Raw genomic sequence first — 14062 nt, forward strand, 5'->3', positions numbered from 1 at the left:
TTGAACACATGATTGTACCTTTCTTTGGTCAAATCCCTACTCTCATTAAGGTAAAGGTAAAGGTATCCCCTGTGCAAGCACTGAGTCATGTCTGACCCTTGGGGTGACGCCCTCCAGCGTTTTCATGGCAGACTCAATATGGGGTGGTTTGCCAGTGCCTTCCCCAGTCATTACCGTTTACCCCCCAGCAAGCTGGGTACTCATTTTACCGACCTCGGAAGGATGGAAGGCTGAGTCAACCTTGAGCCGGCTGCTGGGATTGAACCCCCAGCCTCATGGGCAAAGCTTTCAGACGGCTGCCTTTCCACTCTGCGCCACAAGAGGCTCTAAAGAGGCTCTACTCTCATTACAGATCTCCAATTCACCATTCACACTGTTCTTTATGGTTCCCTTCCCCACTCTCCAGTGCCCCAGAAGTATTTCAGGGAAGTCACCTGGAAAAGCACATATGAATGATACGGACTTAAAAGAGTAACAAAAAGTTAAAACAAGTACAATCAACATCTTCTTAACACATTTTCTTACAAAGAAAGTTGAGTGGCTTTTAGTACTTACCACTGTACCAAGGAACTGAATGCTAAAGTTTCCACTGGCATCTTGTGAAAGGCACTGAAAAAAATAGATAAAGCAGTCACTACATTGCATTCTATCTACAGTGGAAGCATTTTTTTTCTGAGAATACCTACAAAGTATTATGTTTCGATAGAGAGAGGGAAAAGGATGACAAAAAACAAGACAAACTTTAATCAAAACACGGTTATTACAACAGGACGCATAGGCCTGAGCCTGCTGGAATGAATTGTATTTTCATTAAAGTATGACTCAATCAAAGTAGGGTGGTCTGAGCACTGACCAAAACAAGGCAAAGATTCATTATCAGTCATTGCTATAACCCACTAGGCCAGGGGTAGTCAAACTGCGGCTCTCCAGATGTCCATGGACTACAATTCCCAGGAGCCCCTGCCAGCGAATGCCATGGACATCTGGAGAGCCGCAGTTTGACTACCCCTGCACTAGGCCTTGTCACTCTCCATTGAACCTGGACTCTACAACAGATCGACTTTTGAAAATAGTACACTCGCCCCCCCACTCTACAGGAAGTAAAAAAGAAAGACTCAGTGGTGTTTTGTGACAACAATGCACAGCTCAAAATCAAGACGTCAGACCCTTCTGTCACACAAGAAACTACTCTTCTCCTACTTTCTTAAATGACAACTAAAGAGAGCAGGTATGTTCTGTAGTAGCTTATCTTTAGGAATGCCCTTGTTTCAAATGACCTGATAACTTTAATTTCTATTTACTGGAACATTTGTTTGATTGTTGCCTTATTTTATTTCTTTGAAAGTCCTCAACCCTTCTACCCTTTTTTAAAATGGGTGTTTGCTTTAATTCTGTTCTCCTGTTCTTCTGGTTGAGGAGTTGTTTTGTTCCCCAGTCACGTCTCTAATGCTACTGTAATGCTAACACCACCAAGGGTCATCTATGAAAAAAACGAAGACTGGGAGCAGCAGAGCAGCAGGTCCACAACGGAGTTAGGGCATTGATTATGCCGCCATGGACTCTTAAGGGGGTTTTATATGTTTTACATCCTGTAAATTTTTATTGGTATCTATATTTTGTAAGGAACTCAAAAGCTGAGCTATAAAACAATATACAATGTAAACAATTATTTATTAGAGTGCACCAATATAAGGTTAAAAACAAAGTAAAAACTATATTTAAAAACTATACAGATCTAACTGCACATGAACAGATCAAACGCGTTTCAACCTTATTGGGTCTTCCTCAGTGGTCAATATTATTGAATAATGCACTCATATCTAAAATCAATTATGAAGTATAGCTGGGTGGTCAAGGAAAATCTTTTAGGTGTAGCCCCGACAAATACATGAGTATTTGTGCGGAGTAAAACTGTAGCTGAAAGTGGTGTTCCTAGATACCACATATCTTAGAAGGTGGTGCTCCAAAAAGAAATATTATACCAGTGTTTGTTGGGGCTGCACCTAACAGATTTCCCTTCACCACCCAGTTATACTTGATAATTGGTCTTAGATATGAGTGCATTATTCAATAATATTGACCACTGAGGAAGACTCAGTAGGGTCGAAACGCGTTTGGTCTGCTCATGTGCAGTTAGATCTGTATAGTTTTTTAATATAGCTTTTACTTTGTTTTTAACCTTATATTGGTGCTCTTTAATAAATAATTGCATAAATTTTATATTGTTTTATAGCTCAACTTTTGAATTCCTGACTTTGTTAGGGTTGGGTTTTTGTTCCCTTATTGGTTTTGCATCTATATTTTGTAAACCGCCACGAGGCGACTGGGCCAAGAGTGGCGGACTATTAGCCACATAAACCAACAAACAAACAGATAATGTTTTGCCAACAACAACCCTGCATAAGTTTAAACTGCCTCATCGCTGAAGGACAGATATACATAATTAACATGATAATAAACTATACTTGCATCCCATATTGTTATTGAAACTGTTACTGTATTTACTTGACCTTATCATACTGTACTTACCCCTATGTTCTATGTAAACTGTCCTGCGCTGCAAGGGAGGGCAGTATATAAATAAATGAATGAATGAATGAATGAATGAATGAATGAATGAATGAATGAATGAATGAATAAATAAATAAATAAATAAATAAATAAAAAGAGGCATCAGATATAATAATAGTAAACCAGACAGTTTGGTATGCTACTGCTCTTTGAGGGTCCCCGTTATGTGTGTTTTTATTATAAGGTTATCTCGCCTTTCTCCAAAGTGTGTCATCTCATACAGCCCTCAAGATGTAGTTGATGCTGTGAGATAGTGACTTGTCCAAGGTCACTGGATGAGCGTGACAATGGAGCAGTTGTTGGAACTTGAATGTCCCATCCTCAAGTCAATAATGAGTAGCAAACCACAGCGAAGTTGGCAATATTAAATCAATGGTTTATGAGGTAATGAAGCTACAGATTAAAGTACTCGTTCAGTCTGACTCAATCAAGCACACAAGCATATAAGTCCAAACATTTTATATAGAGAAAATATTATATGATATCTATATGAAGTGTTTTGTATATTTCACACAAGTTTAACACTATGCCTCCCTCCACCAAAAACTTGACTAGTGTCAACCAATCCTTCAAAATAAGTTTTATAGCTACACGTATATAAATAAAGCTACGCTGTCATCAAACCGTCCCTTTTTCCTCCAGCTAATAGGTCATTCGGTAGCACTCTATTCTTTACAGCCTCAGAAAAACAAAGGAGATGTGCCAGTGTTTGACATATTTCAACAAAAATGATTAATGGGATGGAAAATGTGGGAAATAAAATTTCATACAAAAATCCTGACGTTTACTTCTAAAAAGGAAACAGGAATATACACTTTTCCCTACAGATTGGGGAAAAAACAATCAAGTTTTGGAAACTGGAAAGAAGAACAAAGTACCAGCTGTCTACAATTTATCAGATTAAGCCAAAGTAAACAGGTACAGACTACTTGATAAAGCTGTCAGAGTTGGTAAAGTGAAACAAAATCAAGGACTTATTTCTCTTAAATGTAATGTTCTGCACACTCATTAGCATCCTGTCAATTAGTGATATATTACAGAACAAGTGATTTTAATCCCTCTCAAAATTTATATACACACATGGAAAGACACAGTGTAGAAAAGAATTTTTAAAAGAGTCTTCACATCAACTACAATGCAGATCTCATTGTGGGTGAAATATTTTAATAAAAATACTTTTTAAAAGTGTCTTATACTGAAAAAGAAAACAACTCAAAACTTGTCACTAAATGGATCAGATCTTCCCAATTACTCATGCCAGTGGTTTCTACAGAAGGAAATAGTCCCATCAAAACTAACAAACCTACAAAGCAATCTTAAATTCCATCTTTATAGGGCTAAAGAAGTCAAATCAGGGCAACATCATGTGTAGGTCTTCACCAGTCCCAGTCAGCTCCCCAATGCAGTCATAATGTTATACTAAAATCATCATAATACCACATAAAAAGCTTACTATCCCGTGGATGACGTGCTGAGCATCTGATTGGCCCTCACTGGAAGACATCCTCTCAATAGGGTGACGACAGTCCCCGATTGAGGGCCAGAGGCTCTTTCCCTGCCACCACCACCCTGCTCGTCCTCTTCCTCCTCCATGCCACTTACTGGCACTTGGCATGAGGAGGGAGAGCAATGAGGATATAAGCTGAGGACCTGGGGACAGCCATACAGCCCCGCTCCATCATGGCTGCCCCACACTTCCCGCCCTCCTGGTTGCTGGGAGGGCCTACTGCGACATGCCTGAGGCTCCTGGCCTTGGGGAGAACTTGGGAGTGGGGAAGGCCATCTGGCCACACTCTACGTTGACTGCACCATGTGTCTGAGGTTCCTGATCCTAGGAGAGCTTGGGGATTTTTTTCAAAGAAAGAAAAATACCAACTCAGTATGCAATCCATCGCAATCCCTCAGCACTCTATGAACCAAGCCATTCCTTAGATCTGGGGTAGTCAACCTGTGGTCCTCCAGATGTTCATGGACTACAATTCCCATGAGCCCCTGCCAGAAAATGTTGGCAGGAACTCATGGGAATTGTAGTCAATGAACATGCAAAACCCACTCTAAATCCTGCCAATCCAAAAACTAAAGACCAGTAAGGTAAAGGTAAAGGTATCCCCTGTGCAAGCACCGGGTCATGTCTGACCCTTGGGGTGACACCCTTCAGCGTTTTCATGGCAGACTCAATACAGGGTGGCCTTGCCAGTGCCTTCCCCAGTCATTACCGTTTTACCCCCCAGCAGCAAGCTGGGTACTCATTTTACCGACCTCGGAAGGATGGAAGGCTGAGTCAACCTTGAGCCGGCTGCTGGGATCAAACTCTCAACCTCATGGACGTAGCTTTAGACAGCAGTTATGCTGCTTACCACTCAGTGCCACAAAAGGCTCTTAAAGACCAGTAGAGAAAATCTATTTAGAATCTCAATTAAAATACATTTTTATCATCCAGAGTTTTAATTCAAAGCCTCCGTTCACCTGTGCAGCAATTCATATAAGGATATGTAGTTACTTCATGCATACAGTATAGAACAGAAGTTACTGGTCTACTAAGATTTTATGCTCAGCAGTAAATTATCAGACAGTAAGGGGTAAACAAGACATGACAGCAACTATTACGTGCAGCTGAAAAGCAGCACTGCAATTTGGAATGGTATGAAGTGAAGAATGAAATTGCCGGGAGATACAGCCTGGGGAAGTAGAAAGAGGACCGACCCACTCTTTCGTACTAAAAGAGGACTCACCCACCCCAGTTTTCACCTTTTAGATGTGTTTAACCTTCTTGGAACTAACATTATAAGCTAATCTTTTCTAATTTTTAAAAGATTCAAAACCCAAAGAGAATGGAAAAGGTCCAATTTTTCCTTCTAGGATTATTAAAAACAGGCACATAAACCAAAGAGTATTAACATAAAAGAAGGGGAGGGGGGGAAGCCAAGCTCTCAACTTCCACAACACAAAAACCAACACATTTTTCATACTTAGTTTTGAATTAGTCATCAATAAATATCAACAATAAAATGCTGTTAAATTATTTAAAATGAGTTATTTCCAAGATCTGCAAATTTAATTGCAAATATGACTGGCAACTAGGGAAATGAAATATGATTAATCATTGTTCTTTCCCCCTATTTATAAGAACAAATGTATTGATTTTATTTATGTCATACTAAAAAAGATACTGTTATGCCATAAATGACAACAATTACTTGTGTACATGGAATTAAAAATATCTTAGCACTCATTTATTTAGTGAGTAATATCTTATCAAGAAAGGCTATGTAGATGTGGAATGGGTTGTCCTGACTCCCTTTCACGCATACTTTTGGACTGCCATCTTTCCAATAATTTACGAGAACATCTTATAGAAACTATAGCTCCAACACCTTGTGCAAATAATCAGAAACTGATTGATAAATTATTAGCTGATCGAGACTGCAAGGTTACAGAAAAGGTGGCAACATTCTTGATGACGGCATCTAAACAATGGAATCGAAAAAGGATAATTGTACTGGCCTGCGTTGGGATTGTTCATAATATTGGGTCTATATTTGTCAATATTTTAAAAATTGAATGATGCAGAAAAGGTATTCTGTCTGTCTGTTAGTGAGTAGAAATGAAGTTACAGAGCATATTTCTACCATTTGGACTCTAGTAGTCACAAAAAAAAGATGCACAACTTAAGGAACTCTATTTAGTTGCCGTTTTAATACAGCTTGACACTGAAAAGCTGGCAACTCTACCTGCATTCCCAAGGATCCCTGCACTCATTCAGCATAATCATTCCCCAAAACTCATGAAAATGTGGGCAACAAGAAGAGGGGATGTTCCCAAAGTGCCCTCTCTTTTCTGATGGAGAGACCTTCTGGTTCAGAAGAGCCAGAGAGCCAGTTTGGTATAGTGGTTAGGAGTGCGGACTTCTAATCTGTTATGCCGGGTTTGATTCTGCGCTCCCCCACATGCAGCCAGCTGGGTGACTTTGGGCTCACCACAGCACTGATAAAGCTGTTCTGACTGAGCAGTGATATCAGGGCTCTCTCAGCCTCACCCACCTCACAGGGTGTCTGTTGTGGGGAGAGGAAAGGGAAGGCGACTGTAAGCCTCTTTGAGCCTCCTTCGGGTAGAGAAAAGCAGCATGTAAGAACCAAATCTTCTTCTTCTTCGACAGACCATCCAATGCCCTGGTATGACATACCTAAAGCTAGAAGGAAATTCAAAAGCAACCTACAGTGCAGCATCAGATGAGAAAATCAAGTTTGAGTATGCCTTGCAGGTTCTTTGGAAATCCAGCTAACATCTACATCAGGGGTAGTCAACCCGTGGTCCTCCAGCAAATGCTGGCAGGGGCTCATGGGAATTGTAGCCCATGGACATCTGGAGGGCCACAGGTTGATTGCCCCTGATCTATGTGGTAGCCTGCAGATGGGAAAATTCTTTCTCATTGCCTTTAATGGAAGATTTAATATTTGCAAACGCAATCTGAAGTGCAGCCAATCTTTCCAAAACTATACAGGTGTTAAGCAAAAAAAAAAAAAAAAAGCAGTATTTACCTGTACAGTTCTCTGAACCCCATTCACAGTAACAGGCAGCAGTGCTGAAGCCATGTTCCATTCACCAGTCACACTCAGTTTTATCCCATCAATTTCCACCTGTTGGGACACCAAAGAAAAAAAAATAGTTAGTATAAAGCCAGACAAGAAACAGACCTCAAGTTCATAGCTGCATACAAAGGAACAGCCATATTAAAACAGATGGCTCCCAAGAAACCTGTCATATTTACTGTCTCTGACACAAAAGACAGGGTCTAACAACAGAGTCTTTTGAGCATCTCTGGGGAAAAGGTGAAGGACCCGTGAACAGCTGCCTATGGAGGGCTTCAAGTAATTTCTACCAAGGAGCACACAGCCATCCAACTTTTAAACCATACCTGGACTTGCAACGTTTACTGTAATTAGACAAGCAATGCATATGAATCCCGGTGACACTTCGCAACCCACACAACAGGACTTGCATATAAAACGCTCTCCAAGGACCAACAAAGAACTTTTTGTGTGATTTAATGACGGGCTTCAACATTGTTATATTAATTAATAAGACAGTAATTAATCTCAAAGTCCAGTCAAACTTTTGCAGTTTCTGTCTTGCTCTTTCTTCAGCCACCAAATATTAATTTTATTAACATTTATTTTTTTCCATACCCTGCAACAAAGTCGTTAATAGTTGTTTCACTAGCAAGAAGGAAAATAAACAAACTATGTTCCGTGCCTTTGTTGAATGAGATTTGACCTTCATAAACTTACTGCAAGTATAGAACATTTTATATGCAGGAACAACTGGGGCCCCTCTTCTGGCCAACGTTATACCATCCCAGTGGTGATTGGATGATTGTAGGGGAGGAATGGGGATTATGCCACTTTCTTGTGTTTTATGTGTTTATTATAAGGGGGGTTTAGAAGAAGAAGAAGAGTTGGTTCTTATACGTCGCTTTTCTCGACCCGAAGGAGGCTCAAAGCACCTTTCCTCTCTCCACAACAGACACCCTGTGAGGTGGGTGAGGCTGAGAGAGCCCTGATATCACTGCTCGGTCAGAAGTTTTATCAGTGCCGTGGCGAGCCCAAGGTCACCCAGCTGGCTGCATGAATTGAACCCGGCTTACCAGATTAGAAGTTCGCACCCCTAACCACTACACCAAACTGGCTCTCTATTGGGGGTGTTATATGTTTTATGTAACCTACCACGAGTCTATGGAAAGTGGTGGGATAGAAATCGAAAGGAGAGAGGGGAGAGACAGACAGACAGACAGATTTCAAAAAATCAATTGTCTGGGAAAGCAACCATTTAACAAAACATTAAATGCTAGCATTACTAATTGCAAAAAGAAAACAGACTTAACATTCTAATTCTAAAACGGTAACATGTTTTCCCCCATTTATTAACAACTGAGAACAAGTGAATCCAGTGTGCTACGTATTCTTTCCTATATAATTTAGCAGTATGGTAAACTTCCTATTAGGCTAACAGCATGATACTGTGCATATTTTCTCGGAGGTCAATCTCACTTTGTTAATAGGTTGCTTGTTTTATGCAGTTCTCACAGGATTGTATGGTTAAATTGACACCCATATTGGACCAAAAATATAGACTGTTGTTAAAAAAAAAAATTAGCCAAACTGGCTCCTGATAATGTCAAAGAGCAAAATCATATTCATCAAAACTGTAACTCAAAGTGAAATCCACAAAGCAGCTACTTACTCTAATTCAATCCCAGGTCCATCCCAATATTATCTCAGTCTATTTTAAATGTATAGGAATCTACTGGCTGAGACTGAAAAATTAGTTATTTAAATTTTATATTTAACATTTATATTTATACTAGGGGCAAAGCCCATTGTATCCACGAATACAACGGGCGCTAGAGCTTGGCGGTGGGAAGAGGAAGGGGAGGAGTTGTCCAGTCTGTAAGGGCATGGGGTTGAATGTGTGTGTTGTGTGGGAGGTTGTGGTGGCGTGGTGGCAAATGAGGGCATGGATGTGGAGATATGGGTGTCAAGAACCTGTGGTTTGGAATGTTCGTTGAGTGTGGAAGAAGACTGACCTTTGGGAATTGTGGCATAGTGGTTACAGATGAACTTTCAAGAGCCATGTCTTCAGATATGTGAAGGGAAAATCAGACTAACTATCTTCTTGTGTGGATTAGGCTACAGAAACTGAAAAGTCCCCCTGCCCTAATACACATGGGGTAGCCACAGTACACAGTTGTCCTCCCTGCTCCTTCTGTCTCCATTTTTTTGCTGTTGATAAAATGTTATGTGCTTAGATGCTTCTTTCATGGTTGCTCCTTAGAAGAAGAGCTGGATTTTTGTACCCCGCTTTTTACTCCCCAAAGGAGTCTCAAAGCGGTTTACAAACACCTTTTCCCTTTGTCTCCCTACAATAGACAATCTGTGAGGGATGTGGGGCTGTAAGAGGTCTGAGAGAACTGGGAATGGTCCGCAGTCACCCAGCAGATCTCAGGTGTCTCAAAGCACTTTACAATAACCTTCCCTTCCTCTCTCCATAGCAGACTCCCTGTGAGGGAGGTGGGATAGAGAGATTGACTTGCTCATTATTTACAGTTTCAGGCTGTAAATATTCCTGCACTTTCCAGACTCGCAGGACTGATGCTGGTCCGTCCATTTTTCTGTGCCCCAAAATACAAAGAATTGCTGGTAAGGGCTGGTTAAAGCCCATAGCCCAGGAGGGACACACCGGTACCACTCCACCCCAAACGCAGTCAGCGAGCCTCTACCATCATCTCTAGATCGCTGCTCATCTCTAGATTATAATAATCATCTCTGCAGACAAAAATGGCTACTTTGGTGGCCGGACTCTGAGACATTGTACAATTCTTCAGGAATATTTCCAACCCAGAGGTAGCCAACTTCAAGGTGGGGCCTGGAGAGCTCCTGGAATTACAGCTCATCTGCAGAGTATAAAGATCATCTCCCCAGGCAGACAGGGCTGCTTTGGAGTTTGGACATGTCTGTTGTAGAGAAGAAACATTTAAGGCCTCCCACAGAGGTTGTTGTTGAGTTGAAACACTTGAGGCCTACTGCACAGGGTTGTTGTGCAGATGAAACAGGAGACAAAAGAACCTCTGCAACAACATCCAGTTTCATGTGCACAATAACCCTGCGTAGGCCTCAAATCTGCAGAGAGTTGCTTGGCTGCATCTCCCCTCCAGACAGATCAGTATTTTAAGTGAGAAGGGGCTCCCTGTCAGCCAACTGTTTGGCACTTGGGGAAAGCTTCCCCCCTCCCTCAAAAAGAAAGCATGCCCATGCCCACAGACTCCCCCGCGTTGCTCTTAGAAATGCCTCCCTCACCTCAGTCAGGGGCTGTCAGCATTTATGAGAGTTATGATTGCTTTCAATGTACTTTCTTGTCCCTACTGTTCTATGTACACCGCCCCCAGACATCATAGTGAGGAGTGGTATATAAATTAAATGAATAGATAAATAAACACTCTTGGCCTTCGTAAGTGCTTCTAAACCATTTATTACAATTATTATTACTCCTAGCACTAGGCAAACTCAATTATTTTGGAATAAATTACTGGAATTCAAATTAATTTATTAACAGGATTAGACATTATAACACTGAAACAGCAGATCTTGGGATCAGCTTCTATGCTGCCCTGTTATTTTTATTTCCCGGGCTTTTGAAAATGGTACAGAATCTACCAAGATGACCCACACAGATTACAATTTACACCCAATTTAGACAGTAATATACAAGTTAAATCTTATATAAAGATCCTTTCAATGAATGACAGTATACATTCCATTGCTAAAGCAGAAATGGATACGAGAAGTTAGGAAAGAGAAAAGATCCAAAACAGCACTGTGCTGCTACACCAAAGAAGACCAGCAAAGCAAATAGAAAAGAGGCAGCTAAGTTCAGACTGAAGTTGAGAACTGTATGAATAGTGTTGCTATGTAGACTGTATTTCATTTTAAAGAGGGGGGAAAATCCCTGTAAGCTTTCACACAAAAGGTCACACAAATGTAAGGTTACCTTTAAATGGTTTGGGATTATTGGTATAACCTGAAAAGGAAGTTCAAGTGCATGGGGTTCAGTATCATTAAAAGAGGAACTTTTTTTTTTTAAAGGAAAAGACCCTGGGGAGAGACCTAGTCTATATGTGTTCAATATCCTAAGGAAAGCTCAGTTACCTATTAATACATCTTGCCCCTTTCTTACAAACTAGTTTGCACATTTTATTCAGCACATGATGGTAGGGGGGAAAACCCTATTTGATCCAAGTGTTATCGAGGCAGTCTTTTACCCACTACCAATGAGGCTTGGAGATTTTTGAACTGCAGGGCGTCTTTGTCCAATGTCCATTTTTAATATTGCTTTTCAAAAGCCTTCACTGCTTACAGACCCATAACTACATGCAGCATCTACATCTTCCACATAAAATGGTGAAATACATACCTGATGTATTGGTGTGGTAACAAAATGGGGTAACATAAACCCTAGCACTCAAAAGTACTTCTTAACAGTGGAAAACAGAAGGAAACCTACAATGCAATCCTTATCACCTACACCAGGGGTAGTCAACCTGTGGTCCTCCAGATGTTCATGGACTACAATTCTCATGGGAGGACCACAGGTTGACTACCCCTTGACCTACACTACTTCTAAGTCCATGGACTTTAATTGATTTAGGAAAGTGTAACAAGGTCTAGCATAACAAAGTCTGAGTCGAGTGGCACCTTTAAGACCAACAAGTTTTATTCAAGGTATATGTTTGCACATGAAGGCTTATATGTAGCTTGAAGAAGAAGAAGAAGAAGAAGAAGAAGAAGAAGAAGAAGAAGAAGAAGAAGAAGAAGAAGAAGAAGAAGAACCTTGATGCTCTCTAAAATGCGACTGGACTAGGATTGCACCACTCATCTCTTCAGCCCAGCAAAACTGGAATCACTTTCAGAATGTGGTATAGACTGTTCTCTTCCAACACCTCATGTAAACCATAGCTACCTTTGGGATTTCAGCCAACCTCAAATCCGCTACCGGAGAGTTAAAGCAGTATATCAGTGCCAGCTAATCTACTCATCTGTGTAAACAGTTTAAGGATTATGGTTTAAATTATTTGGTTCTTCCTAAAGTCTTATGCATTTTATTTCTTATATATATGAATGCATCCAAACTTTAAACTCTTGCAAAAACTTACTGAGTTACATCAACACATCCTACCATCAAATTTATTTTTTGGTGTATAAAACAGCATATAAATGCATCCCTTAAAACAGTGGTCCCCAACCTTCTTATCACCAGGGATTAGTCATCGCTTGACAATTTTACTGAGGCATGGGGGGGGGGGGTAGTCTTTTGCCGGGGGATGTCACTGTTGCCGCCTGAGCCCCTGCTCCACTTGCTTTCCTGCCAGCACCCCTGACTTCCCGCTGCCTGCTGGAGGGCGCTGCCAGCAGCAGCTGCGCAGTGCCACCCCGAGGGGGAGCCCCAGCCATGGCAGCCACTGGAGAGCACCAAAGGTGAGCCGGCGGCAGAGTGGCAGGGCAGCTCCCAAGGCAGCAGCCAGGGAGGAGGATGAGGAGAAGCCGCGGCCCAGTACCAACTGATCCACAGACCGGGACCGGTCTTCAGACAGGGGGTTGGGGACCACTGCCTTAAAAAACAAGTTCAATGTATAATTTCAATAGATTAAAAATAATAATAAGAGTAGGTTTTTATGCCCTACTTTTCACTGCCCAAAGGAGTCTCAAAGTGGCTTATAATCACCTTCCCTTCCTCTCTCCACAGCAGACATCCTGTGAGGGAGGTGAGGCTGAGAGAGCTCTGACAGGACTGCTTGGTCAGAACAACACTATCAGGGCTGTGATTAGCCCAAGGTAACCCAGTTGGCTACATATGGAGGAGTGGGGAATCAAACCAGGGTCATCAGATTAGAAGCCACTGCTATTAACCACTATACCATGCTGACAATATTTAACAGCATAATGGCTAAGTTTCAAATGTCTGAGAAAAGAACTCAGCATTTTCCCCACCTTTCTAAAAGAGACTCAATGGGGAAAATGTTTTTTTCCAAACAAATACTGTCCATTGTTTTGCATGCTGCATGAAGAAACGAAATATTCATAACACTGAATAGTTAGGGCTATTCCATGAAAAATGGTTTGTGTTTAGCACTAATGGAAGTAGGTAACTCCACACAAGTGCCAAACTCTTCCAGGGTAGGAGCAAGAGTCCAGAAATACAGTCAAGACTACTAATATTTGTGGTAGGATATGAACTTTCGTGAATCACTATTAATTTCTTCAGATATAGCTAGAATGTTACTCCATCTGCCTCTATATCTTAGAGACGGGTCTGATCCGAGATGCTGAATGACAATAGCAGGTAAACGATTAGGTTTGATATGCGGAGGGGTAGGAGGCATAGGGAAATTAGCATCGGTGATGAGACAAAAAACCTAGGTCTCAGTTCAGCCCAGAAGGATGAATTCTCTTGAGCTTCATTATCAGTAGCAATTTAGCAGTCTCTCTTTCTAACTCCCATTTGAAATTCCTTTGTAAGACAATTGCTACGTTTAAGTCAGCAACTGAATGTGCTGGATGTTTGTGTGTATGTGTGTGTGTGTTAAAATGTTCCACCGCTAGTTTTTGAATGTTATGGTTCCTAATGTCAGACCTATGTCCCCTTATTCTTCGCCAGAGGGACTGGCCTGCTTGTCCAACGTAGAGGGTGGAAGGGCACTGCTGACACACGATGGCATAAATCACATTAGAAGATGAGCAGGAGTATAAACCTGAGATGGTCTGGCTGATGTTGCTTGGTTCAGGGATGGTGTTGCTAGGATTTATATGAGAGCTTGCATTTGGCTTTGTTGTAGGCCTCGGTATCAGAGTCCATGTTACTGTTTACTCTTCCAGGATATGCACACCGCCTTTTCCTCTGCATTTACGCAAGCTGGAAAACTCACTGTTCCAAAGAACGT

General features: G+C 41.3%; 1 protein-coding gene across 1 annotated transcript in view; it reads right to left on the reverse strand.

Moving 5' to 3' along the window:
- Positions 1-14062, reverse strand: part of PCCA (propionyl-CoA carboxylase subunit alpha) — a 279452-nt gene that overhangs the window by 68528 nt on the left and 196862 nt on the right. Inside the window, exons 20-21 of the mRNA XM_077343823.1 lie at positions 7110-7208; positions 556-609 (exon numbers count right to left, since the gene is read on the reverse strand). Coding sequence (XP_077199938.1) covers positions 556-609; positions 7110-7208 — 153 coding nt within the window. The remainder of the gene's footprint in view (positions 1-555; positions 610-7109; positions 7209-14062) is intronic.

The sequence above is a fragment of the Paroedura picta genome, chromosome 6, assembly GCF_049243985.1.
Source record: "Paroedura picta isolate Pp20150507F chromosome 6, Ppicta_v3.0, whole genome shotgun sequence".
Classification (NCBI taxonomy): domain Eukaryota; kingdom Metazoa; phylum Chordata; class Lepidosauria; order Squamata; family Gekkonidae; genus Paroedura; species Paroedura picta.